This window comes from Balaenoptera musculus, chromosome 1 (assembly GCF_009873245.2).
Source record: "Balaenoptera musculus isolate JJ_BM4_2016_0621 chromosome 1, mBalMus1.pri.v3, whole genome shotgun sequence".
NCBI classification, from domain to species: Eukaryota; Metazoa; Chordata; class Mammalia; order Artiodactyla; family Balaenopteridae; genus Balaenoptera; species Balaenoptera musculus.
The window spans coordinates 255,857-283,522 of NC_045785.1; the positions used below are offsets into that span (position 1 = coordinate 255,857).

A 27,666-nucleotide genomic window follows, 5' to 3' on the forward strand; every position below is an offset into this window, starting at 1 on the left:
TTCATTTCAGCCAGTAAGACTCGCCTGACTGCCCCAAGCCAGGCACACGGCAGTCCAGGCCCTTGACCCACACGTGAGCTGTGCTGGGGCCCAGGCTGGGCCGTGGTCTTTCCTTGTGTATTTACGGGTTCTGGGTTCAGGAGGAGAGTGGGATTCTGTCCTGGGGCTTAAGAAGGAGCACTCTGCTGCCCACCAGCCCCCGGTCTCTGCCTCCTAGGGGAGAACATAGCAGCCGATACGCTGGTGGGCAGCGGAGAGCGGGACTGGCCTATCCATCTGGCTTGCAGCCAGGCTGGCCGGGGCCTGTGGGGTCTCCCGGGCCCTCGGTGCTCCCCAAGTAGGGCTGGCCGTGAGCAGCCGAGGGCGCTGGAGGCCAGGCAGGGGAGGCCACCTGGCACGGTGGGCTGTCTGCAAGGAGGGATGCTGGGCCCCTGTCCCAACCCTGTAGCCTGGCAGCCAGGAGTGGAGCTGAAATTGAACTCAGCTCTGAAAGTGAAGTCTAAATGGTTTCACTTAGCTCAGAAAAAAGTGAATTCACTTTACGGGTCTGAAGGATGGACACTGAAAGGCAAGGTTGAGCCAGGAGGGGCCGGAGGGGCAAAGGCCTGGATCCCGGCCATGGGCACCACTCTCTGAGCCTGGACGTGGCCGCCTGGAGGGTCCGGGCACCTATGAAGCCCACACCCCGTGTGTGTCCCCCAAGGCCAGGCCTAAGTCAGGTCAGGCCCTGTGAGAAATGTCGCCTGTTCCCGAGCATGAAGCCAGAGAACCGGGTGGACCTGGCTGAGGCCCGGGGCTGGGTGGACGCAGTCTTTGTCGTGGTCAGTCTGGCAGCCTCGGGTGGGGGGCATCAGCACAGGGCCCAGGCCCTCCCCCTGCAGCCTCTGTGGGTGGAAGTTGCCGGAAAACTTGAGAAGCTGCTCTGGCCAGCTCTCCAGGCCTGCGTGCCACCTGCATGGGGACAGGAGAGAGGACGGGACCCCTCAGTCCCCCAGGGCAGGGTGCCGGGGGTCTGTCAGCTCCCTGCAGGGGCCCCAGGTGTGGACCCTGAGCAGGGCAGGGCTCCACCTGTCCTGGGGGTGCCTGCGAGATTGGCTTGGCCGCCGCAGGCACCTGGGGGTTGTTGCCCTGTATTCTGCCTTTGGGGGCTGCTGTCCCACCTGCTCTGGGGCTGGACCTCAGACCAGTGGGCACACAAGCCACAGTGACCGCCAGGCGCAGTCTGGACCGGGCTACCTCTCTTGCACCCCTCCTGCAGGCCCAGCACCACCTCGCCCGCCCCTGGACCTCACAGCCAGCAGCAGCCAGAACCCCAGGGCCACGCAACAGTGGGGCGCTGGTGACAGGCTGCTCGGTGAGAGGTGGGGGCTCTGGGCCCCGGGAACACCATCCTGCTTGCTGGGTGGGGGGCTGAGGAGGGCGGGGCCTTGGGAGCCATCCTCCTTTCTGGTCCCGACGCTCGTCCACGCTCCTGCCAAGGGCGGGGCGGTGGGCACTGGAGACTGTGCTGGGGCTGCACCCGAGAGACAGAGCCTCATACACGCTCGTGCTCACCCAGGACCCCGGGGCTGGGCCTGTCCCTGGGTCGGCTCAGAGGGAGGGTCCCGCTCTGCTCCCGCCCTTGGGCCCTGGCCTCCTGTGGGCAGGACACCCTGCCCCCCCACAGGCGCCCACCCCATGCCCGGAGCTGGTGGCCCCACTGGGCTGGCCAGGGCTGGCTGGGCAGGGGTCACCCTGTGGTCCTGGCCTCCGGGGGCTTCTAGGCGCTGCAGCCCCGCCTCCCCCCGGGGCTGACCCCCCACAGATGGGGCCTGCCTGGCACTGTGGCCTCAGGGCACACACTTGCTCCAGCCCCGGCCATTCCGGGTCCCTCCCCACCTCAGTGCCCTAAGACGCCATGGCTCCACCTCAGGCTGCTGGGCGCCCCTCCATCGAGTCCCCTCTTCACCCCAGACGGGCGGCCCCCAGACCCAATTCGGGGCGGCCATCGCCATCTTACTGGGCAGCATTGGATGGTGCCTGGTCTCTAATACTGCCTGGTAATGATGACGGTGGGGCCCTGCTCGCAGCGACGGGGCCGCCCTCCCCCAGCCTGGCCCCGGGCCCCGACCTCTCCCCACGCAGGCCCCATGCCAGCCACAGCCCCTGACACCCTCAGTCAGCTCCCCACCCTGTCCTGTCCCAGTGGCTTCCGGGTGGGGCTCTAAGGCAGAAAGCTGACTTCGGGCAGGCCCCTTCCCCAGGCCCGGACGTGTCTGCGCCCCTTCTCAGCCTCCAGAATCAAAGGCTTCCTGCAGCTGCACCGGGTGCCCCGCCCCCAGTGATCCGGGATTAGGATGCTCGGGTTCCGGGCCCTGCATGGCGCCCAAGCAGGTGCTGCCACCACACCTGGCAGGTGTGGGCCAAGCGGAGCGGCAACAAAGGCCTGGGCCCGGGTGGGTGGGCCACTTCACAGGCCAGCAACACCTCCGGCCTTGGTCCCGGGTCCGCGGCCCCAGGTGCCCTTGGCTCTGGGAAAACAGGGAGCAGCGCGCGGGCCTCCCTGCCTGCACCTGGGCCCTGCCTGCGGGCTGTGGGGCGCTCACGTCTGTCCCGCGTCCTCGGGCCGAGGCGTACCGGGGCCTCTGTGGGCATCTTACTGGACAGTGCTGGATTTCTCGGCTCGACTCTAACACTGTCTGGTAACGATGTTCAAAGGTGACCCACCACCTGCTGGGAAGTGGCCCGAAGACACGCGGTCCTGAGCTCCTGGACTCCAGAGCTGGGCCGAGCCCCGGGCCAGCTGGGGGACGGGCAGACGGCCTGTCTCAGCTCTGCAGCCCGGCCCAACCAGGGAGGCCTCTGCCGACCGCTGCGGGGCCGGTTCTGCCACATCGGGGCCCTCGGTGCCCCCCAAGGGACTCGGGATGCTAGGGCCTGAGATGGGCCGCCAGCCTTCAGGCTCCTGCGCATCTGCTGTGGCTGGGCCTGGGCTTCTGCCCACAGAGTGGCCGGCGGCCTGTCAGCAGCCGCACAGAGAAGCACTCACCGCTGGGAGGTGGCCCTGCCCTGAGAGGTCCCAGTCAGCTGGGGCCGTGGGCGGTCACCTCTCTCACTCCCTCGGTCCACTGGGGACGCGGGGGACAAGGGTGTGTCCGGGTGCCTGGAGCAGTGGACGTTCCGTGCTGCTCTCCCCGCCCCCAGCCCCCGCAGTGTCGTAGGCGAGACTGGGAACGTTGTCCCAAACCATCAAGGCCGGGATGATCTTTTGTTTTGTCTTTTTGATCTGAAGCCAGGACACCAGCCCCCAGACCTGCCGGCGTAGGCACAGGGGTGACCCTTCTGCCCTGGGCCCCGGTGGCTCTCCCACAGGAGGAGGGTCTGCCCCTGGCCCGGCTGTTACTCATTAACCGGCCGAGGGCCGTTCAGAAAGCTGCGAGGGTGCCGCAGCCACCTTGACCCGGGATCAAGAGCAGGGAAGCCAGACTGCTCCCCAGCTGCGCCCACAAACACGTGTTTGGGCTGCTGCCCAGACGGGGTCTGCAGGAAAGCCCTCCTCGGAGCAGCCCTGGGCCAGGCCACCAGGGCTCTGGGGCCGCTCCACAGACTAGGAGGCTCTGGGGGTCTTGCCGCTGAACCCTCCCACTTCCTCGCGGTGCGGCGGGACAGGGGGTAGGGGAAGCCGCAGGCCCTCCCAGAAGGGCCGCCGATGAGACTGCCTGCACCAAAGCCTGCCGATGGGTGTCTTACCAGACACGGTTAGATCTGGTCCTTCTGTCTAATACTGTCTGGTAATGCCGTCCGTCCATGGCCTGATCGCCACCGGAGGAGGGGCTGCTCACCGGATGCCTGGTGGAGGGGAGGCCGGGGTCCGTGGGTCCCAGCAGTGGGCCTGAGCCAGCTGTACACTCCTGCCCAGGCGCAAGCCCTCGTGTGCCCCCAGGGCACAGGCCACGCCTGACCACCCAGCCCCCGTGTCCCTGACTGGGGGAGCCCTGTGACGCCCCACGGGGGATTTCTGTTGCAGACACAACAGACTGTTGGTGTAATAGTGGGGGGAGGGCTCCACGGGCGGTGGGCCCCACGCTGAAGGCTGGCGAGCCGTTGGTGCAGCCCCCGTGCTGCTGGCACTGCCACTGGGACGCAGGCAGCCGCACCCCTGGAGCCTCCCAGGAGCCTCTCCAGGAAGGTGCCGTCATCCCTTGCCACCCCCCACCCATACCAGGCAGGGGGGGTGGGTAAGGAGGACAGGACAGAAGCAGCCCCGGCCCCCTAAACCCCCAGCCCAGGCCGTGGAAGGGTGCCCGTGGCTGGCAGTGCCCCAAGAGATGCCCCAGGATGCCCTCTCCCCAACCCCAGGTGGCACCAGGACGCTGGAGGGTGCTAGGTTTGGAGAGCCCACAGGTGAGACCCCTCTTCTTCCTTCCTCTGGGTCCCCACAGGCCCGACTCGGGGCTCGGGCGGTCGGGGGACTCTCCAGGTGCCAGGCCAGGCTGTCACCCACGCACGCTGGGCAGAAGGCCTGGCAGCCCCTGCCCGCTCCCTCCTCCCTCCTCCCTGCCTTCCCTCCCTCCTGAGCGCCCTCTGGGAGCCGGTGCAGTTCCAGACACTGGGGGTGGGGGTGGGGGGGGAGGGATGTCCCTGAGAGGGAGTCACAGGCAGCAAGGGGGCTCCGCAGGACGAGTCAGCTGCAGGGGCTGCCGGTGCTGCAGAAGCCAGGGCAGTAGAGGTGGCAGCAGGGTGGCGTGGGGTGAGGGCAGCCCAGGAACGTCTCTCTGAGCAGGTGGCCAAGCGGGAACCATGCAGGAGCCCAGCAGAGGGGCCCGGAGGCCGCACGGGGGCCGGTGAGGAGGGCTTCCTGGTCCAGCCCTGGCAAAGGCACCAACTCCCCGTGGGGAGCCAGGGCCTGAGCCTGCCTGAGCCAGGGCCTGAGCTGACCCGCACCACAGCTGCAGGAGGGGTGCTGGGCCTTTACCCAGCGGGGCTGGACCGCCCCTCCTGCCTCCAGGCACTCTCGGGCCAAGCCCAGCCAAGCCCTGTGGCACCCGGGGAGAGGCATCCGCCCTGCGGGGCTGGCCGGTTAATGATTGGCTGCCTTGCTTGGGGCTGTAGATGCGACTGATGGCCCAGTCCCAGGCCGTCGTGGGAAAGGCTGCCCCCGGCCTGGCACCCACACCAGTTTTTTGGGCTATCAGGCAGTTTTTGAGTTTGAGCTCTCGCTGTCACCACGTGGGCAGGGGGCCGCCTCCCCAGAACCCATGGGGAGTCATAGGGCAGCAGGGTGGTGGGCTGGCCCAGCTCCTAGGGGTCTGGGCCTCTAGAAGGGATGGGGAGTGGGGCACGGGCTCCGGGGGAGGACGACCTGGGGGTTCTGAAAGTCTGTGCTCCAGCCGAGGGGAAGACAAGTGGCCTGCAGGTGACCAGGCGCCCCACTGCCCGCCCCCGGGTGCTGCCCCCAGCAGGCCCAGGCAGGGGGCCACCAGCTCCTGAGGTCAGGCTGCCCCTCAGTCCAGGACTTGGCTGGAGGAGCTCTCCGCCCCTCCAGACTAACCGACAGCTACCCTCGGGCAAAGGGGTGTCAGACCACAGGCCAGCAGAACGGAGCCCTGCAGGCCCCCAACACCTGGCGCAGGCAGGCACACAGCTGGGAGTGCGTCAGCCTCTGAGCGGGGTCAGGGAGGCCTCCCCACAGTGGGGAATGCCACCCGGGACCCTCAAAGTGAGGGGGCGCTTAAGGGGTGCATTAATTTTCTGGGGTGGCCACAGCAAATTACACAAACTCGGTGGCTTGAAACAACGGAAATGTATTCTCTCACGGTTCTGGAGGCCACCTGCTCCCTCCGGAGGCTCTGGGGCGGGTCCTTCCTGCCTCTCCCAGCCTCTGGAGCTCCAGGCGTCCGGGAGCTTGTGGCCGCGTCCCTCCGGCTGCTGCCACATCTTCAGCTGGCTTCTCGCCTCTGTGTCTCCTCCGCTCTCCCTCCCTCTCCCGAGGCCACTGGTCGCTGGATTTAGGGCCCATCAGATAATCACATCTGCTAGACGATTTTTCCAAGTAAGGTCACACTGCACTTTCTGGGCCTTAGGACGTGGACACACATGGCACGGGGGCCACTATCCACCCTACAAGAAGCAAGTGAAGGCTCCCTAAGGAGAGACACCCTGGTGACCCATGCAAGGCTCTGGAGGACAGAGGCAGGGGGCTGTGCAGGGCAGCCAGCGGCCCTCCCACAGGCCCTGGCCTCCCAGACCTGGGTGTGAGCCCCTCTCAACCCCTTGGGGAGGCATGGGTTTGCTGAGCGCCCACTTTCTGTTCTGTAAAGAGGCCGTGGTAAGGGGAGATGAAATAACGCAGGTAAAGCACACTGAGCACAAAAACATAATGGGTCAGGTCTGGGGTCCTGGCACAGATTTGGGGATCCTGAGAAGGCTCAGGAATGTCCCGGGAGGACAGAGGGCCCAGGTGGGGGCTGTGCCCACGACACCCCTCCTCCAGCCTTGGTCGCTCCCCCTCCCCGCTCCCCCTGGTGCCTGGCCTCCTGCCCCTCCCCATCCACCTGCTCACCTCTGGGCCACTGGGTCATGGTTGCTAGGAGACAGTTGCCTGGTCACCACTGTTGTTTCCCTGGCACAGGGCTCACACCACCTTGTCAGGCAGGTAAGAGGGGCAGGCGGGCCACCAGCGGGGGTCCTGGCTGGCCATGAGGGCTGGGGCCTGCCGTCCCTTGCCCCGCCCAGCCCCTCGGCCCCAGGAGCCCTGTGGGTCCTCTCGGGACTCTGCCCAGGAGCGTGAGGGAGGCGAAGGAGGGGAGCGGAGGGGTGCCTGGCTGGGCAGAGACCCCCAGGCCGGGCTGAGCAGGGCAGGCCTCCGGGGGTGGCGGCCCCTCAGGACCAGCACCTTTGCTCAGGACCAGGTCTGTCTCCCAGGACCGACCCCCAGAAGGGACGGCCTCCTAAAGTCTGCGGGGACCCACGTCCCCCCAGACAGCTCAGCTCTGGCCAGAAGGCACCAGCCCGACGAGCAAAGTCAGCACCTCCTTAGCACCCCACGTCACCAAACGTGTATTTGGAGGAAGGACCTGGCAGGACACGGGCGTCATCTCGTTTTCTTGGATGTTTCCTTCAGGTTCTCGAGGGTCTTCCGTTCATCACACCGGAGCGCCATTTCCCGCCAGTCTTTTTACCTGACCAGGTAAAAAGTTTATTTAAAAATTCATTACAAAGTTGTTTCCACGGACTCCTCCCTGCAGTCCTCACGGAGGTCCTGGTGCCGTCACCCCCCTACCCCCGGGCAGGGCCACTGCAACCCGAGCTTCACCACCATAGATAACGGCTCGGGAACACCTTTCAGCACAAAGCTTTCTATTTAGAATTAGTCCTTCAGAGAGACTCTGAGAAAGGCGATTGCTCGGCCAAGGCTCTGACCCCTGACCCCACCCGCAGCCCCGCAGGCCACCACGTCCCGGCACCACGTTCACCACACGCGTGCACGCCCAGGGTACAGATTCTTTTTCTTAATTTTTGTTAACTTGAATGACAAGAAATGGTAATTCATGGCCTGTTTAATTCTTCGTGGAAGTAATAAGATATACAGAGTTAAGACGAGGCAAACAGAGGCACAGGCTTACAAGGCTTGTTCTGAAACCCGGCAACTCCACGCCCACCTCCCGGCTCCTGTTTCCCGGAGCGCCCGCTGCCGGGTCCGGGTTACCCCGCAGAAGTTACACTTCGCTGGGCTGTGGGTGCCAGGGGCTCCCTCCCACCCCCCACATTCACACTGTAACCCCCAGTAACGCCCCTTGCAGGCGGGTCACCGCCCTGCTCGGCACCAGCCTGGCCCTCTCCGGCCTCACCGTCGTCACACAGGCCCTCCTCCAACATGGGTGACCAGGCAACTGTGGTACTCCCAGCCCACTCTGCAGGTGGGGAAACCGAGGCACAGAGCTGATCCACACCACAGCCCCAGCTTCCTTTCCCAGGTCCGGCTCATCTCCGGAATTCCCTGAGGGGGGGTCGAGAGACCTCCCACCATGCTGGGCGGGTCACAGGAGCCTTGCCTGCGGCTCTGAGATGTCTCCAGGCTCCCGCTGGGTGCCGTTCCTTCTTTATATTTTCCTTTCCAGCACACTTCCATGCCTTGAACTTCTCACAAGGCTGTACTGCGTATTTCCATGAGCTCGTCCACCTTGTCTGTCCCTTTGTTCTAACCGTCCAGCCCTCTTCTCGGGTGAGGACTCTTGGTCCTGCCCCAGGGTATTCCCAGGGCTGCGTCCTCTGCCTCGGGCTCCGCCACCACCCCCACCCCCCGCCCCCTCCTCGCAGGGCCCTGTCTCTCTGTCTCTGGGTGTCGACCTGTCGCTCACACCTGGGGGCCTCCGTCAGATGTCTGTTGACTCAGTAGCCACTCACGTGGGAGTGCTGAGGGAGAGTACTGACCGTCATCCTCCTCGGGGGCCCCCATCCCCAGCAAGGTGCGGGCCTCCCAGGCAACGTGGCGACCCACGCGCACGCGCACACGCGCACCCTCCTGTGCTCAGCAGGCCCCCATCCCCGCAGTCATGCTGGGCGGGGTCCAGCCGCCACAGAGGCGCCCTCCCGTTCTGGGTGGGGCAGGGCTGGGGAGGAGGCTCCAGGTCTTCCTCGTGGCTCGGCCCACCCTTGGCAGGGGGGTGAGACCCTCCCCGCACCTGGCCCCGCACCCAGGCCCTGTAACCGTGTTGACAGCTGTTCTCAGTTTACCCTCTTCTGTTCTAAGTGGGGACAAAGGTCTTGGTCAGCATCTCTTGGGTGACCAGCTGGTTTGTTTGCAAAGCGACTGTCCTCTTTGGAGAGCACTCTGCCAGCTCCTGGTATGCAGATGCAGGAGTCCCTCTCTGCCTGCCAGCTCCCAGGGTACTGGCCTTTCCACTGCTTGTGTTTCTTCAATCTTTCGGAAAATCCTAGCCTCCCAAGCAGCCCCCAAACTGGGAAGGACCTGTCAAGGAATGGCTAAAATTCCCTAAAATGTTCCCGAGTTAGCCACACAGGAAAGGAGCCCTAGGGAGGCATCATCCTTGAGGCAGGGCCTCCTCACGGCCCCGCCCTGACTCTGGGAGGGGCCTGCTCAGGGCCGCCGCCCCCCCCCAACCCCACAGGCCTGACAGCAGCCCTCCCTACGGCCGGCAGGGAGGCCAAGCGCAGAGATGCCGACGCCAGATGGACAGTCCCTGCAGGCCCGACAGTCACCACAGAGACGGGAGCCACCCACAAGAGGAAGCCCAAATCCAGGACGCTGGGCGGCACCCCTCCCCGGGCAGGGCGGGCCTGACTGTGTGCCCAGTTCAAGGGCTAGGACCACGGGCTGCCCGAAGGGCCCGCAGAGGGGTGGGGGCCGCGTCTTCCCAGAGATGCCCCCGCCCCAGTGCCCCAGCAGCCGCACCCACTTCCTCCACCGCTGGGGACCGCCTCCTCGGACCCAGGTTGGCACAAAGAGAGGCAAGCGGTCAAGGATGGCAGGGGTCCGGCGGAGCCGCCCCCGGGCAGCAGGTGAATGCAGCCAGGGCCTCCCCAGGGACTGGCACCCCATCCCCAGGAAGGCCTTCTCACGGGGGGACCACACAGCCATGCCCTGGGAGAGGGGCCAGCAGGAGGCCATGTGCCGGGTGTGGGATCTGGGCCAGCCGAGTAGGGCAGGGGACAGCAGAGTCGGGGTCTGAACAGGCGGAGAGGGGTCTCCCCTGACTGCTGTGGGTCACCCATGATGTCATGATGGACATTGTGACCCCCACCCTCTGGGCATGTCCCTGCGTCATGTCTGCCCCCAGCTCCAGCCTCACACCTCAGCCTCTGCCCCACACAAAGCCCCTGCCGTTGGTAAGGAGGGACCCTGCCCCCTTTCTCCTAGGAGGCCCTCTGATTGGGCCTGAGACTGGGCTGAGATGGGCCGAGACGGCTGGGGGGACTGCCCAGGGGCTCCGGTCAGATTCTGAGTGGACGCCCCCTGTCTGACCCCACCTCGTTCACAGGCTGGGCCCATGAGAGATCAATGGGGAGCCACCGAGAGGAGGGGCTCCTACAGGAGCTAAGCCAGCTGGACCAAGATGCAGGTGGGCTCGGGCAGGGCCCAGGAAGGGGCAGAAAAGCCACCAGCTGGGCCAGAGCCTCTGACCACCCACTCTGCCCGCAGAGCTGGACGATGCTGACACCGCCAGGCCCCGGGCTGCCCTCCTGGAGAAGCACCCGCTGGAGGGGGAGAAGCAGCCGCCCGGCACCGGGCAGGGCCCCTTCTTCTACATCGGAGGCACCAACGGGGCCTCAGTGTGAGTGGGGCCTCAGGCTGGGTCCAGCCCCACCGCCCCCAGGCCCCGGCCCAGCCTCGCTCCGCGGCCCACAGCCCCGCGGCCCCCAGGTCACCGCCGCCCCTCGCCCCTGCAGAATCAGCTCCTATTGCAAAAGCAAGGGCTGGCAGCGCATCCAGGACAGCCGGCGGGAAGACTACAAGCTCAAGTGGTGCGAGGTCAAGTGCAGGGACACCTACCGCAGCTTCCGGGAAGGTAGGGGCGGGGCCGGGCTCAGCGGGCGGCCCTCCACGCGCGCATGCGCGGTCGCACGCTGCCCGGGCTCTGTCGCGCCAGGCGAGCAGCTGCTGTACCAGCTCCCCAACAACCAGCTCCTCACCACCAAGATCGGGCTTCTCAGCGCCCTGAGGGAGCACGCGCGGGTCCTCAGCAAGACCAGCAAGCCGGCCCCCTGCGCGCAGGCCAAGTGAGGATGCCCTGGCCCCCCGCCCCCCACCCTGGCGGCGCAGCCCGCACCGGACGCGTCAGTCGCTGCTCCTGACCGCCCTCCACCAAGTCCGTCCGCCTACCCGCCTTCCCACTGACCCAGCCGCGTCTCACCCATCTGTCTCCACCCCCAATACCGGCCACCATTCCAGCCACCCAGCCCACGGCCCCCAGCGGTCCTCACACGCTCGCCACAGAGCCGCCCACTGGTGTCCTGCATTCAGTCACCACTGCCTACCACACCCACTGCCGTCCACTGCACACCCATTCCTGCCCTTTGGCCCGCCCCCGCCCCCCCCGAGCCGTGCCTGACCCACTCGATGTGCCCACTCCTCATCCACTCACGGCCCGGCCATTCACACATCCGCCCACCCATGCAAACAACCACCTACCATCTGCCTCCCCCGTCCACCCCCCACCAGGCAGGCAACCACCCGCTACCTGGTCATCCACAACACCACCCAATTCTGTCAGCAGTTCTGGGCCAATCCCCTCCAGGCATCCGTCTGCCCACCAGACCACTTGCCCATCCACCTACTTCCATCCAAAATCCACTTATCCGCTCCCCACCCATCCACACACCACCAGTCTACCGCCAAGCCCCCACCCACTCCCCACCTCTCGACGCCCCCCATCCATTCCCCACACACTGAGTAGCCACTCAGGCCAGGTCCTGTGTCCTCCTGGGGCACAGATCTGGAAAGGACACGACACCCGCCCCAGAAGAGCTCATGTGGAGCAGCCCAGGACGCCTTGGGCCACAGAGGTAGATGCACCCAGTCATTCTGCCCTAAACTGAAGGATGGCCTGGTGGTCGGTGAAAGGGGGTAAAGGGCATCCCAGGCCAGGGGATCCATGCCGACCGCTCATTGCATGCTGGGCACGGTCCTGGCCTGGAGACCCAGCTCTGAACTGACCACTCCCGAAGGCCCTAGAGCAGCAGGGGAAGAGCAGGGAGGCGGGAGGGGTTGGGCGGTGGGTGAGGCAGCCTGCAGAGAAGCCAGGTGTGCAGAGCCGGAAAAGTGTGCCTCTGGCCAGGGAACAGAAGGTGCAAAGGTTCTGCAGAGGAAAGAGCTGGGGGCCGGGGGTGGGGGGGTGGCGTGGGGGTGTTTCAGAGGAAACCAAAGGGGGCAGGAGTGCCTGGAGCCCAGCCCAGCTTCCTAGCAGACACTCTCCCTCCAGCCTACCCCAGGTCAGACCCCTAGAATGGCTGGCCAAGCTGGGGGAGGGGGACAACCCTCCCAGTGTCTTCCCCACCTCCCTGCTTCCCCAGGGTCCTGAAAATGGAAGACTTTTTCCCAGAGACCTACCGTCTGGACATCAGGGATGAGAGAGAGGCTTTCTTCACCCTCTTTGATGGTGAGAGGCCCCTGGACGCCAGGCCCTCTGGGGACACCGGTGCAGGGCTGGACCAAGGTGGGAGCGTGATTAGGGCGGGGCCAAGGCCCTGGCGAGGCCGTGGTGGGGCGTGGTCAGGGAGTGGAAGGGTGGAGCCAGGGTGGGTGAGGTCAGGGCTGGTGCTGAGGCGATGCTGGGGAGGGTCATGGCCGGACCTTAGTGGAGGCCGAAGCCTGCAGGGGCGGGGCCGTGGCTGGGAGTGGTCAGGGCGGGGTGGGGCTGGGAGGGGCGTGGTTGGGGCCAAGGCGGGGCTTTGGCAGGGATGGGCGGGGCGAGGCAGGCTCCCTGGCTCAGGTAGTTCTCTCCGCAGAAACCCAGATGTGGATCTGCAAGCCCACCGCCTCCAACCAGGGCAAAGGCATCTTTCTGCTCCGGAACCAGGAGGAAGTCGCCGCCCTCCAAGCCAAGACCCAGAGCATCGAGGACGACCCCACCTACCGCAAGATGCCCTTCCGGGCGCCTCAGGCGCGGGTCGTGCAGAGGTTTTGCGCATGGGCACCCCGAGGGGCGTTGGCCGGGTGGGGCTGACCCAGGCCCGCTGGTGCCTGTGAGGCTCGTGGGCGTCGCGAGGCCCACAGAGGAGTCCTTGGCGGTGGAAGGCTGCGGTGCCCCCAGCTGGGCCCCTGTGTAGCCAGAAGAGGTGGGGTTTTCACATCCAGTCAGGATCTCAGAGGATGTACCCTCCCCCCACCCACACACACACACAGGAGGCTCCTGGACGGTGTGGGGCAGGGAGGGCTTGGTCAGCTTGTGCCCCAGCCTGGGTCCTGCGCCCTCTGACCTGCAGGAAGCCCGGCTTCTCCCCCATCCCCCACCCATCCAGCTGCAGCCTTCAGGCCCACAGGCAGAGCTGACCACCCTGCCTTGCTCCCTCTGCCTCTGGGAGGGGTCCAGACCCTCAGCCTCACACCAGGGGGCACAGTCTAGCCTGAGAAATGTCCCTTCGGACTTCCCTACCTGCCAATGTGGACCTCACTCCTGCCGCAACTGCTGTCTGCCACCCCAAGCAGCTGCTCCCAGCGGCTGGGTCTCTAGACCTACAACTCTCTCCACTGGGATGTCCCCTCCCTGCCTCTCCAAAGCCACCTGCCCTTCAAGGCCCAAGGTCACCCCTCCCTCCTCCTCCAGGCAGTCTTCCCAGCCCATAGGGCCCAGTCTGCTTCTGCCTCCCAGGCTTCTAGCGAGGGCTGCGCCCTGGGGCGCCCCAGACACACACCAGTGGGCTGTGCTCTAGGGGCCAGGCCCTCCTTCCCAATTCCCTGACGTGTTCAGGCTCGGAAATGTCCCCTGACCAGTGGACACTGCACCCAGCCAGGGTAGGGGACCCACAGCTCACACCTGAGACAGGTGGCAGGGGTGCTGAGGAACTGGCAGGCCCAGGTGGGGGCACGGGCCAGGCTAACCACGCCTACCCAGGTACATCCAGAACCCACTGCTGCTGGACGGAAAGAAGTTCGACGTGCGCTCCTACCTGCTCATCGCCTGTGCCATGCCCTACATGGTCTTCTTCGGCCACGGCTACGCTCGCCTCACCCTCGGCCTTTACGATCCCCATTCCAGCGACCTCGGTGGCCATTTAACCAACCAGGTAAATGCCCCCCACAGGTGAGGGCCCTCCCTGCAGCCTTGGACAAAAATCACTGCTCAAGAATGGGAAAAGAATCCCGCTGTAGACATGGCCCAGACCCCGAGGTGGCCTGGGCTGCCCCCGCCTGCAGCCAGCACTGCCTCTCGTCTTCAGCCTCAGCTGGGCATCCTGGTGGAAAGACTGAGAGCCGTGGCCGCGACCCCCAGCTCAGCTCCCTCTGGGTGTGGATCAGGCCCAGCAGGGGTGGGAGCCAAGGGCAAGGGCCTCCGTGAGGACCTCAGTGCAGGGATGCTGTGGGCAGAGGTCTCCAGGGAAGGGTCTCAATGGGAGGTGTCTGGGCGGCGGCCCTCCGGGAGGATCTGGGGGTACTTCTCAGGGGCAGGAGGTGCTGGGGGAGGGGCTCGACGTCCCGGAGGAGCGGGACCCCTGTGGGGTCTCTGGTGGCCGCGTCGGGGTGAGGCTCTTGTCGGGGCCCCCCGTAGGGGCAGGGCCTCCAGGCTCTGCCCTGCCTCCCAGTTCATGCAGAAGAAGAGCCCCTTGTACCTGCTGCTCAAGGACGACACGGTATGGAGCATGGAGCACCTTAACCGCTACATCAACGACAAGTTCCGCGAGGCCAAGCGCCTCCCCCGGGACTGGGTCTTCACCACCTTCACGGTGCGTGCGCGCCCCGCCCACCCGGCGTTGGGAGGGGCCGGGGGTCAGGACCGGAGGGCCCGAGGGCTGGGGGCTCTGGGCCCCAGGCACGTCCGTCCCTGGGCGGGGCTGCCGTTGGGCGTGCGCGCAGCGGTGGGTTCCAGGGACCCTCTCCTCTCCCTCTTTCTGAAACAGATCGTTCACACGACACAAAAGTCACTCTGTGAAAGTACAGTTCAGTGGTTTTTAGTGGATTCTCAGAGTTGCAGGGTGATCACCACTCTCTAATTCCAGAACATTGTCACCTCCGCAGAAAGGAACTCGGTACCCACTGCCCTTGCCAGCCCCTGGCAACCACTAATCCACTTCCTGTCCCCATGCATTTCCCTGTTCTGGACATTTCATGTCAATGGGATCACACAATATGTGGGTTTTCCTGGCTTCTTTCACTGAAAGCGTAACATTTTCAAGATTCCCTTCGTTTCTTTTTATGACTGAAAACTATTTCATTGTGTAAATGGACCACGATTTACTTGGATAAACATTCATCAGTTGATAGACGTTTGGGTTGTTTTTACTTTTTGTCTATTATGAGTAATGCTGCTATGAATATTCACGTACATGAACAGATATTTTCAGTTCTCTTGGGTATAGGTCTAGGAAGGGAATTGCATGGTCGTAGGGTAACTCATGTTGAACTTTTTGAGGAACTGCCAAACCATGTTCCACAGTGGCTGCAAGGTTTCCCATTCCCACCAGCAATGTATGATGGTTCCAATTTCTCTATATCCTTGCCAACACTTGGTATTTTTCTTTTTTTAATAGTCATCCAGTGGGTGTAAAGTGGTATCTCATTGTGGAGTTGATTTGCATTTTCCTAATGATAATGATATTGAGCATCTTTTTACGTATTTGTCGGCCATTTTTGTATCTTCTTTAGAAAAACTTCTGTTTAGATCCTTTGTTCACTCTTCCTTCTTAGGCTGTAGAGCTCTTTATATATTCTGAATGCTAGACCCTTATCAGATGTGTGATTTGCAAATATTTTCCCCCATTCTGTGAGTTCTCTTTTCACTTTCTTGATAATGTCCTTTGTTTATTTGTTTTGTTTTGTTTTGTTTTGGCCGTGCCCCTCGCCTTGAGGGGTCTTAGTTCCCCGACCAGGGATTGAACCCCCTGCAGTGGAAGTGCAGAGTCCTAACCACTGGACCGCCAGGGAATTCCCCATAATGTCCTTTTTTGCATAGATTTTTATGAAGTCCAATTTATCGATTTTTTTCTTTGGTTATTCATGCTTTGATGTCATATCTAAGAATCCATTGCCAAATCCAAGGTTGTAAAGATTTACATCTATGTTTTCTCGTTTTGAGTTAATTATTGTGTATGGTGTGAGGTAAGGGACCAACTTCAGCCTTTTGCATGTGGCTATCCTGTTGTCCCAGGACCATTTGTCAGAGAGACTGTTCTTGGCGCATTTTTGAAAATCAATTGACCAGATATGTATGTGTTTATTTCTGGACTCTCAATTCTATTTCATTGGTGTGTATATCTATCCTTAAGCCAGCACCACACTGTTTTGGTTGCTGTAGCTTCATTCTCTTAATGTGCTGTATCACATAAATTGATTATCATGTGTTGAATCACTCTTGCATTTCCGGGATAAATCTCACTCAGATATAGCATATTGTCCTTTAAATATGCTGCTGGATTGGGTTTGCTAGTACTTCGTTGAAGATTTATGTGTCTACCCTCATAAGTAATATTGGTCCACAGCATTATTTGCTTGTATGTCTGTCTGGTTTTGGACATATTCCCTTCTCTTCCATTTTTGGAGAGTGTGTGAAGGGTTAGTGTTAATTCTTTAAATATTTGGAAGAATTCACCAGTGAGGCTACCTTATTGTGAACTTTTCCTTTGTGGGAAGAATTGTTATTTTTATTATTATTACTAACTCAGCCTTTGTTAGAGGTTATTCAGATTATCTATTCCTTCTTGGGTCAGGCTTATTAGTTTGTCTTTCTAGGAATTTCTCCATTTCTCCTAAGTTGTCTAATTTGTTTGGAATACAGGTACTCATGGTATTTTATGAACAATTATAATCGTTTTCATAATCATTTTCATCTCTATGTAAGGTCTTTCTTTCTTTTTTTTTTTTTAAATAAAGGTGGGATGATTTTTTTTTAATTAATTAATTTATTTATTTATGGCTGTGTTGTGTCTTTGTTTCTGTGCGAGGGCTTTCTCTAGCTGTGGCAAGCGGGGGCCACTCTTCATCGCGGTGCGCGGGCCTCTCACTATCGCGGCCTCTCTTGTTGCGGAGCACAGGCTCCAGACGCGCAGGCTCAGTAGTTGTGGCTCACGGGCCCAGTTGCTCCACGGCATGTGGGATCTTCCCAGACCAGGGCTCGAACCTGTGTCCCCTGCATTGGCAGGCAGATTCTTAAGCACTGCGCCACCAGGGAAGCCCCAAGGTCTTTCTTTCTTGATTTTAGTAATTTGAGTCTTTCCTCCCCTTTATCTTGGTCAATTTAGCTAAAGGTTTGTCAGTTTTGTTGATCTTTTCAAAGAGCCAGTGTTTGGTTTCATTGATTTTCTCTGTTGCTTTCTATTCTCTATTCCATTAATATCCACTCTAATCTTTATTATTTCCCTCCTTCTTCTTGCCTTGGGTTTAGTTTTGTTTTGGTTTGGTTTGGGTTTTTTGTTTGGTTTTTTTTTTCGTTTTTTTTTCTTCTAGTTTCTAAAGGTTGAAGTTTGGGTTATTGATTTGATTTGAGATTTTTCTTCCTGTTTAATGTAGGTGTTTACAGCCATAAATTTCCCTGGGAGCACTGCTTTCACTGCATCCCATAAGATTTTGTGTGTTCTGTTTTCATTTGTTGCTTAAGAGTGTGTTAATTTCCACATATTTGTGAATGTTCTAATTTTCTTTCTCTTATTGATTTCTAATTTCATTCCATTGTGGTCAGAAAACATACTTTGTATGATTTCAACCCTTTAAAAAGTATTGAAACTTGTTTTATGTTCTAACATATTGTCTATCCTGAAAAATGTTCCACACACACTTGAAAAGAATGTGTATTCTACTGTTGGGTGGAGTGTTCTATAGATGTCTTTTAGGTCTAGTTGGTTTATAGTGTTGTTCAAGTCTTCTATTTACTTGTTGATCTTCTGTCTAGTTGTTCTATCATTGAAAATGGGATACTGAAGTCTCCAACTATTATTACTGAATTGTCTATTTCTCCTTTCAATTCTGTCAGTTTTTGCTTCATGTATTTTTAGGCTCTGTTGTTAAGTATATGTATGTTTATAATTATTACATATTCTTGACTTATTAGAAAATGTTCTCTTTTTTCTTAATGGCCTCAATTTTTGTCTTAAACTCTATTTTATCTGCTATCAATATAGACATTCTAGCTCTCTTTTGGTTACTGTTTGCCTGACATATATATTTTTTTAAATTTATTTATTTATTTATTTTTGGCTGTGTTCGGTCTTCATTGCTGTGCATGGGCTTTCTCTAGTTGCAGCGAGCGGGGGCTACTCTTCGTTGCTGTGCACAGGCTTCTCATTGCAGTGGCTTCTCTTGTTGCAGAGCATGGGCTCTAGGCACGTGGGCTTCAGTAGTCATGGCATGCGGGCTCAGTAGTTGTGGCTCAGGGGCTCTAGAGCTCAGGCTCAGTAGTTGTGGCGCATGGGCTTAGTTGCCCCGCGGCTTGTGGGATCTTCCCAGACCAGGGCTCGAGCCTGTGTCCCCTGCGTTAGCAGGCGGATTCTTAACCACCGCGCCACCAGGGAAGCCCTGATATATCTTTTTTTTATCCTTTTACTTTCAACCTATCTGTGTCTTTGAATCTAAAGTGAGTCTCATAGATAGCATATGGGGGGGAGGGGAATGCATCTTGACAGGGGGAGGGGAATGCATCCTGACAATCTCCATCTTTTAATTGGAAAGCTTAATTCATTTATATTTGATATAATTACTGATAAGTTAGGATTTACATCTGCTATTTTGCTATTTGTTTTCTCTTTTTTTGGGAATTTTTGAATTTTACTTTATGTATTTTTTTATACAACAGGTTCTTATTAGTTATCCATTTTATACATATTAGTGTATACATGTCAATCCCAATCTCCCAGTTCATCACACCACCACCACCCCCCGCCACTTTCCCCCCTTGGTGTCCATACATTTGTTCTCTATATCTGTGTCTCTATTTCTGCCCTGCAAACTGGTTCATCTGTACCATTTTTCTAGGTTCCACATATATGCGTTAATATACAATGTTTGTTTTTCTCTTTCTGACTTACTTCACTCTGTATGACAGTCTCTAGGTCCATCCACGTCTCTACAAATGACCCAATTTCGTTCCTTTTTATGGCTGAGTAATATTCCATTGTATATATGTACCACATCTTCTTTATCCATTCGTTTGTTGATGGGCATTTAGGTTGCTTCCATGACCTGGCTATTGTAAATAGTGTTGCAGTGAGCATTGGGGTGCATGTGTCTTTTTGAATTATGGTTTTCTCTGGGTATATGCCCAGTAGTGGGATTGCTGGGTCATATGGTAATTCTATTTTTAGTTTTTTAAGGAACCTCCATACTGTTCTCCATAGTGGCTGTATCAATTTACATTCCCACCAACAGTGCAAGAGGGTTCCCTTTTCTTCACACCCTCTCCAGCATTTGTTGTTTGTAGATTTTCTGATGATGCCCATTCTAACTGGTGTGAGGCGATACCTCGTAGTTTTGATTTGCGTTTCTTTAATAATTAGTGATGTTGAGCAGCTTTTCATATGCTTCTTGGCCATCTGCATGTCTTCTTTGGAGAAATGTCTATTTAGGTCTTCTGCCCATTTTTTGATTGGGTTGTTTGTGTTTTTAATATTGAGCTGCATGAGCTGTTTATATATTTTGGAGATTAATCCTTTGTCCGTTAATTCGTTTGCAAATATTTTCTCCCATTCTGAGGGTTGTCTTTTCGTCTTATTTGTAGTTTCCTTTGCTTTGCAAAAGCTTTTAAATTTCATTAGGTCCCATTTGTTTATTTTTGTTTTTGTTTCCATTACTCTAGGAGGTGGATCAAAAAAGATCCTCCTGTGGTTTATGTCAAAGAGTGTTCTTCCTATGTTTTCCTCTAAGACTTTCCAGTCTTACATTTAGGTCTCTAATCCATTTTGAGTTTATTTTTGTGTATGGTGTTCGGGAGTGTTCTAATTTCATTCTTTTGCATGTAGCTGTCCAGTTTTCCCAGCACCACTAATTGAAGAGGCTGTCTTTTCTCCATTGTATTCTCTTGCCTCCTTTATCAAAGATAAGGTGACCATATGTGCATGGGTTTATCTCTGGGCTTTCTATCATGTTCCATTGATCTATATTTCTGTTTTTGTGCCAGTGCCATACTGTCTTGATTACTTTAGCTTTGTAGTATAGTCTGAAGTCCAGGAGCCTGATTCCTCCAGCTCCGTTTTTCTTTCTCAGGATTGCTTTGGCTATATGTCTTATATCATTTTGTTTCTCAATTCCTCCATTACTGCCTCCTTTTGTGTTAAATATTTTCTAGTGTACCATTTCTAGTGTCATTTCTTTTACTACATATTTTTGAGTTATTCTCTTAGTAGCTGCCCTTGGGATTACCGTTAACATCTTAATTTATAACGATCTAGTTTGGATTAATACTAAGTTAATTTCAATAGTATTTTTTTAATTGTTCCTATATAGCTCTGTCTCTCCCTTTATGCTGTTACTGTCACAAATTACAACTCTATAAATTGTGTGTCCATCAACATAGATTTATAATTATTGCTTTACACAATTGTCTTTTAAATAAGATAGAAGGGAAAAAAAAGAATTACCAAAAAATGAATGTATACTGTCTTTTACATTTAACTGTGTAGTTACTTCATGGGTGCTCTTGATTTCTTCATGTGAATTTGAATTATTGTCTAGCGTCCTTTCATTTCAGCCTGAAGGACTGTAGGGAAGTTCTACTAATGATAATGGGTTTTTTTAATATAAATTTATTTTATTTATTTATCTTGGCTGCGTTGGGTCTTCGTTGCTGCATGCGGGCAGCAAGCGGGGGCTACTCTTCGTTGCAGTGAGTGGGCTTCTCACTGTGGTGGCTTCTCTTGTTGCAGAGCACAGGCTCCAGGTGCACGGGCTTCAGTAGTTGTGGCACGCGGGCTTAGTAGTTGTGGCTCACGGGCTCTAGAGCACAGGCTCAGTTGTTGTGGCGCATGGGCTTAGTTGCTCCGTGGCATATGGGATCTCCCCGAACCAGGGCTCAAACCCATGTCCCGTGCGTTGGCAGGCTGATTCTTAACCACTGTGCCACCAGGGAGGCCCTAATCTATGTTTTTTAAATTTGGGACTGTCTTAATTTCTTTTTCATTTTTGAAGGATGATTTTGCTGTATATACAATTCTTGGTTGACAGTTTTTTTTTTTCCTTTCAGCATTTTGAATTTGTCATCCCACTGCCTTCTGGGCTCCATGGGTTTTTTTTTGTTTGTTTTGTTTTTTAATAATCTTTATTGGAGTATAATTGTTTCACAATGCTGTGTTAGTTTCTGTTGTACAACATAGTGAATCAGCCATATGCATACATATATCCCCATATGCCCTCCCTCTTGAGCCTCCCTCCCACCCATCTAGGTCATCACAAAGCACTGAGCTGATCTGCCTGTGCTATGCTGCTGCTTCCCACTAGCTATCTGTTTTACATTTGGTAGTGTATATATGTCCACGCCACTCTCTCACTTCACCCCAGCTTCCCCTTCCCCTGACCCCATGTCCTCAAGTCCATTCTCTATGTCTGCGTCTTTATTCCTGTCCTGCCCTTAGTTTCTTCAGAACCACCTTTTTTTTTTCTAGATTCCATATATATGCGTTAGCATACAGTATTTGTTTTTCTCTTTCCGACTTACTTCACTCTGTATGACAGACTGTAGGTCCATCCACCTCACTACAAATAACTCAATTTCATGTCTTTTTACGGCTGAGTAATATTCCATTGTATATATGTGCCACGTCTTCTTTATCCATTCATCTGTTGATGGACATTTCCATGGTTTTTAATGAGAAATTGGTTGTTGGTCTTATCGAGGAGCCTTTATGATGAGTCACTTCTCTTTGCTGATTTCAACATCCTCTGTTTGTCTTTGTCTTTTGAAAGTTTGCTTATGATGTGATGGATCTTATTGAGTTTATCCTACTTGGAGCTCACTGGCCTTCCTGAACGTGTAGATTACTTTTCATCAAATTTGAGAAGTCCCACTGCCATTATTTCTTTAGATATTCTTCCTGACTCTTCCTCTGCTCTCTTTCTGGATCTCCTTATGCATTTTGGTCTGCTTGACGGCGTCCCACAGGTCTCTGTAGCTTTATTTTTCTTCATTCCTTTGACTTTCTGTTCCTTAGACTGGATAATCTCAATTGACCTATCTTTGAACAACTCCAATGGACTGTTGAACCCCTGTAGTGATTTTTGCTTTCAGTTCCTATAATTTTCAACTCCAGAATTTCTATTCAGCTCCCTTTTATAATTTCTATCTCTTCACTGGCATTCTCTATATGGTAAGACATTGTTCTTGTATTTTCCTTTAGTTCAAGTGAGGTCTACCATGGAACCATCAGACACATCACAACAAATGACTCCAATTCTTTTTTTTTTTTTTTTTAATTTATATTTATTTTTGGCTGTGTTGGGTCTTCGTTTCTGTGTGAGGGCTTTCTCTAATTGCGGCAAGCAGAGGCCACTCTTCATCGCGGTGCGCGGGCCTCTCACTGTCGCAGCCTCTCTTGTTGCGGAGCACAAGCTCCAGACGCGCAGGCTCAGTAGTTGTGGCTCACGGGCCTAGTTGCTCTGCAGCATGTGGGATCTTCCCAGACCAGGGCTTGAACCCGTGTCCCCTGCATTGGCAGGCAGATTCTCAACCGCTGTGCCACCAGGGAAGCCCCCTCCAATTCTTTGCCAGACAGGTCTATTAAGCTATCTCCAGTACCGAGAACACAGGATTTTTTCAAGGCACTGAGCTGGGATGCCAGGGATAAAACCAGGGCAAGTTAAAATGCTACAAAGCTTGCTGTTCTTACCAAGATTCAAGATTTTACTTGAGTAAACACTCTTCAGGTTGCTGGATGCCTTTGGTTAATTTCCAGCATTTTGAGAAGGTTAATTCTGACAAATTTGGCCAGTTTGGGCTGTTTTTATGTTGTCTCTCTTGAACCTGCTCAGCAAAGCTTCTCCCTGTTGTTTCGCTGAAATGCTCGCTGGAGTGACCTCTATGCTGTCAAACCCAGGGGTCAGTCCAGCCCTCTTCTCCCTGACCTGTCAGCCAACTTTGGACACAGCTCTTCACTCCCCACGGCTTCCAGGACCTTGTCCACCCCCTCTCCGCCCCCTGTGCTGGCCCCTCGGCTCCACACAGCTGCTCAGGAGGCCCAGGGCTCAGCCTGGCTCTACTCTTTATCTGCTGTACCCACTGTTATCTACTCTTTGTCTTTATCAGACAACGCCTGAGTTTAAATTCCATCTATGTGCTCAAGACTCCACATGAAACATCCGGCCCTGACCTCTCCCCTGAACTTGAACCATGGCCTATCAACACCCCATCTGTAAGCTCACAGATGTCTCAGACTCCATGGGCTTCCTCTCCTTCTCCGTTGATGGGGGCTCCATCCTTCCAGAGTCTCAGACCAAACACCTAGGGATAACCCTTCATTCCTGTTTTCACAGCTCACCATCCTTTCATCAATCAACCAGGTTGGCTCTACCCCAACACAGACCCAGCATCCAACCCACCACCTCGGCTTACACAAGCCACCCACATTTCTCACCTGGATCTTTGCAATGGGGCCCTTCAGTCTCTCTCAGCATAGCAGCCAGAGGACCCTATTAGGGCACGGGTCAGATATGCCCTCCTATGCTCCACCCTCCAACAGCTCTGACCTCAGGGTGAAAGGCAAGGGCTTCCCATGCCCCCGAGATGTGACTGGTGCCACTCTGGTCTCATCTCCCGCTGCCCTCCTAGCTCGCTCGAGCCACAGCAGCTGCACTCTGTTCCTCCAACACCTTGGGCGTGCTCCCACTTACAGCCGTTGCTCTACCCAGGTGTCCCATCCCCACGCCACCCCACAGCTCTCCCCTTCACTCTTCACCCATTGCTCACTCTCTGGCCCGCCCAGATCAGACCCCTTTCCACACCACCCAGAACCCCCCACCGCTCACCCTGCTTCATCTTCTCCATCAGCGTGTATGGCTTCATGTGCTGTGCAGAGTGCGTAACGATTTACACATCACAGCTGTTGTCTCTCCTATGAGTGAGCTGCTCAGTGCGTAACGATTTACACATCACAACTGTTGTCTCTCCTGTGAGCGAGCTGCTCAGTGCGTAACGATTTACACATCACAGCTGTTGTCTCTCCTGTGAGCGAGCTGCTCAGTGCGTAACGACTTACACATCACAGCTGTTGTCTCTCCTGTGAGCGAGCTGCTCAGTGCGTAACGACTTACACATCACAGCTGTTGTCTCTCCTGTGAGCGAGCTGCCCGAGGGCAGAGACTCCTCGTCAGCTCTCTCTACTCTCGACCCCAGTATCTGCCGCGCAATAGGAGGTCCACACGTTTGTGAAATGAGTAAAATGAGCGTGAAGGAGTTTCTGCCTGGGAGCCTGTGACCCTGAGAATGTGGAAGTGCGGGCACTGGTGGGATGGGGCTGTGGCTGTCCAGGCCTGGAGGGCGTAATCAGGGCCCACAGGTGACATCCTGTCTCCACCCCTTCCCCCGCCCCCACCCCACCCACAGAAGCGGATGCAGCAGATCCTGGCCCACTGCTTCCTGTCTGTCAAATCCAAGCTCAAGTGCAAGCTGGGCTACTTTGACCTCATTGGCTGTGACTTCTTGATCGATGAAAACTTCAAGGTGCTGCTGAGGCGTCCCGGGGGGGGCGGGGCCCAGCAGGCAGGTGCAGGAGGCAGGGGCCCTCTGTGCACACCCTGACCACTCAGGCGGGCCCCTGGAGCAGGCAGTTATGCACCCTCCCTAGCCCTGGGGGTGGTGTGTCCACAAGGCTTCGCTCTTCCTGCAGCTGGGGCAGCCCCCAAGGCCAGACTCTCAGACCCTCAGAGTCTTAGCCCCTTGGGCAAATGGGGGAGTGAGGCCATGGAAAAGAAGTGACCTGCCCGGTCACCTGGCTTAGTGGGGACCAGGGCCTCAGCCTCCTGCTGGCCAAGTGGTAGGTGGGGAGGCATGCTGAGCAGTGTTGGCCCAGGTGTGGCTGCTGGAGATGAACTCCAACCCTGCCCTGCACACCAGCTGTGAAGTCCTGAGAGAGGTGATTCCAGGCGTGGTCATGGAGACCCTGGGTGAGGCCGCTACCCAGCCCCCAGGCCCCTCAAACCGACCCCTCTGCCTGCCCACCCTCTCCCCAAGTTCAGACATCCACAAACCTAGCTCTCCAGCACCCGAAAGGCTGCATGGCAACCCCACCCTCTGCTCATGCCCCCACCTCCCAGCCAAGGCGATGCCCGCCCACACCTCACCCCAACCCCGGTCCCACCCCTCACCCCCCCACGCCCCGTAAACTCCAGCCCCGGGAACGCGATGCCGGGGAGGCTGGGTGCCCGCCCCTCCCTTCCCCCCACGCCTCCCCCGCCCAAGCCGGGCTCACCCCCAACTCCTCCCCAGACCTGGCACTCGAGACCTTCCAGAAGAGCCTGCGCAGCCAGAAGATGCTGCCGCTGCTGTCCCAGCGCCGCTTCGTGCTCCTGCACAACGGCGAGGCAGACCTGTGGCCGCGCCTGGGGGGCTCCCGCAGCGTCCCCCGCCCGCCGTCGCCGCCGCCCCGGCCCGCCTGCGACGCCGCGCCCGCCGCGCCCCCCGCTCTCCGCGCCGCCGGCAGGCCGGGCGCGCGCAGGCCCGCGCCGCGCCGGGGCCCCAGCGGCGCGCCCGGGCGGCCCTCCTCCGCACAGCGGCGCCCCCGGCCTCCGACCCCCGGCCCCGACGGCGCCCAGCGCGGGGACCCCGAGGCCCCGGGCGGCGGGCGGCCGCGAGTGGGCGGCGGGGAGCCGGCGCGGGAGCCTTCCCCGGGGTCGGCGGAGGAGGAGCGCAAGAACGCGGGCCACCGCGGCTCCTAGCGGGCGGCCACCGGCGCCCTCGCGGGGACCTATAAAAGCTGCTTTGTTACAAACGCGACGTCTGCAGCTGGTCCGCGGGTTCCCCGCACACCGGGCCCCGAGACCCCCTCCGGCAGCCTCCCTGCACCCCGTGAGCTGCTACTCCACTGCTGGGGCTCGTCCTTGGGAGGACACGACGGTAGAGGGATGGGGGTGTCTGCCCGGCAGGAAAGGGAGATGAGGCCCCCCGCGCCCCTGACTCTGCCCACCGTGAGCTGCTTCCAGTCCCTGGGCCCCATCACCTACGGCCCTCGTCCACCCGCCCTGCAATCTCACAACCCACCTGACCTCTACTGCCTGGGTCGGTGGTCCCCAGGAAAGGCGCCCAGTGTCCCCCAGTCAAGGGTCTAGAGCCTCACGGACCCCTCTCGATTCCCATAGGAAGGCTTCCTCACACCCAACGTGTTCCTCCAAGCTGCGGTCCCCGCCCTGCCCAGGCTCAGCTCCTTTCTGGGCCTTCCGAGCGCCAGCGCCCTGAGCTCTCCTCCACCTGCGACGCCCGGACCCTACGGCAGGCAGAGCCCTGCAGAGGCCGGGAGGACCCAGGCTGTGGGTGACGGGCGCATGGTCGTGGCAGGACAGCGCCCTGAGGGAAGTGCCGAGCCAGCAGGCCCCTGTGTGCCCTGTGTGCCCAGCCGCGAGACCGCTAGGAGATTCAGGGCCTCTCATGTGTCCACGCCCCCGCCACCAAGCGTCCTGGGGCAGCCATAATCCCCTCTTCACCCCGGCCTTCCCCACCCACCCCAGCTGTCACACCGTCCTCCCGCACTCCCTTTCACGTGCCCTGCCCTCACCTCTCCAAACGGTCACCACCAAGTCACATGCCCTCCTCCTGCCCTGCCCACCCTCGCTCACTACCTCAGTGGGCTCTACCAAGGTGGGAGGGGCTGCCGGGACCCCTGCTGTGCCTTGCATTGGCGTGCTGGTGGGACCTGAGGGGCAACGACCTGTCCTCCCCCGCTGCCCCCCCTACTCCTTTCCCAGGGAGGCAACGGCCACAGCACCGCTAGAGGGCGGGGGGCACTGACCACCGAGCCCCAGGCCAGCCCACTGGAGGTATGCAGCCAGGGAGCCAGGGAGCCAGGGAGAGAAGAGCCAGACGGAAAGCGGGGCTCAGAGAGGTAGAGTCACAGAGCCAGTGAGGGGCCCAGGCCAGGACTCACCTGCCCTGTCACTCACAGCCCGCCCACCCTCCCACCACCACTGCACCCCCTCGTCGTCCTGCTGCTGTGGCCCAGAGTGTGGGGTCCCCAGGCCAGGAGCACACTTGTCACTGGGTGACTGGGGTCCAGGAACCCTGAGTCCCCTCCCAGTGCGTCTGGTGGTCTCTCCATGGGGGGTCAAGCTCAGCACTGCGTCCTCTGCAGCCTGCTGGCCAGCTCTGTGCCCGAAGACCCGTCTCCATCAGGGAGAGGTGGCCTCCTGGGTGGGCAGAGCACACCCAGGTCTTTGTAAAACCCACGCCTGTGTCTTCGGGGTCAGGACCACTTTCCTCGCTGGCATCCAGGACACTACACAGCCACGTCACCTCGGGGTCACCTTGGGGTCACCCCCTTAACTCGCCCGAGGGGCCTCTATACCCCATGTCTCATCTCTGAGGCCTCTCCCACCCCCTCCTCACATCCTGCCCACGGGGCCTCTGCCCACGCTGTCCTGTGGCTCATGATGTGGCCCGTGGTGGCAGCAGTGCTGCGCCAGGACCTCCCAGCTCTCCTCCAGCCTCGGCGGGACTGTTCCCCTGCTGGTCAAGGAGGTGTCTACGGAGGCGACCCGACCCTCAGGGAGCAGCTGCCCCTGCCGCCTCCATCACCCCTGGGCCCTGCGTGGGTGCAATGGCCCGCGGGGACCGTGATGGGCCAAGAAGTGCACATCCTGACTGGGCCTCCGTCCCCGGGCTCCCCCAAAGCCCTGGACTGTCTGCTGCTCTTGGGCGCCTGGTACCCCGAGAGCCTGGAGTTCAATAAATGAGGTTTCCTTGCTACTCATTCATCCCCAGGGGTGATGGCCACACCCTCACACCCCCATCTGGATCCTCTCCTAGCCCCACCCAGCCCGCAGTTGTGCTCCAGAGTGTCCTTGCCAGAACTGTGAGGGCTGCCAGGGAGAGGCGGGCAGGGAACTGA

General features: G+C 58.0%; 2 protein-coding genes across 8 annotated transcripts; one reads left to right on the plus strand and one right to left on the minus strand.

The window, feature by feature from the left end:
• On the minus strand, positions 1–10,596 carry LOC118881461. 4 transcript variants are annotated; one of them, XM_036826425.1, is made up of 5 exons: positions 6,542–6,611; positions 5,796–6,011; positions 3,730–3,828; positions 2,564–2,709; positions 1–951 (listed from the first exon to the last, which is right to left on the minus strand). In XM_036826425.1, the coding sequence occupies exons 2-5, from the start codon at positions 5,996–5,998 to the stop codon at positions 851–853; spliced, it is 549 nt and encodes a 182-aa protein (XP_036682320.1). In that variant the 5' UTR covers positions 5,999–6,011; positions 6,542–6,611; the 3' UTR covers positions 1–850. The 4 variants fall into 4 exon arrangements, 2 of the variants coding, with proteins under 2 accessions (XP_036682320.1, XP_036682310.1); XR_005016537.1 differs by lacking the exons at positions 1–951; positions 6,542–6,611 and adding exons at positions 7,056–7,160; positions 10,493–10,596 and having other exon boundaries at positions 2,569–3,828; XR_005016536.1 differs by lacking the exon at positions 1–951 and adding an exon at positions 10,493–10,596 and having other exon boundaries at positions 2,569–3,828; positions 5,796–6,099; positions 6,542–7,160.
• On the plus strand, positions 7,100–27,456 carry TTLL10 (tubulin tyrosine ligase like 10). 4 transcript variants are annotated; one of them, XM_036826378.1, is made up of 14 exons: positions 7,100–7,168; positions 9,111–9,501; positions 9,981–10,061; positions 10,142–10,274; positions 10,390–10,508; positions 10,590–10,719; positions 11,434–11,505; positions 12,013–12,098; positions 12,448–12,619; positions 13,554–13,725; positions 14,242–14,382; positions 24,174–24,290; positions 24,640–24,733; positions 25,056–27,456. In XM_036826378.1, exons 2-14 carry the CDS (start codon positions 9,159–9,161, stop codon positions 25,502–25,504), a joined length of 2,109 nt encoding a protein of 702 aa, XP_036682273.1. In that variant the 5' UTR covers positions 7,100–7,168; positions 9,111–9,158; the 3' UTR covers positions 25,505–27,456. The 4 variants fall into 4 exon arrangements, with proteins under 4 accessions (XP_036682273.1, XP_036682281.1, XP_036682297.1 ...); XM_036826386.1 differs by lacking the exon at positions 9,981–10,061; XM_036826393.1 differs by lacking the exon at positions 9,111–9,501 and having other exon boundaries at positions 7,103–7,168.
• The last annotated feature ends 210 nt before the right edge of the window (positions 27,457–27,666 follow it).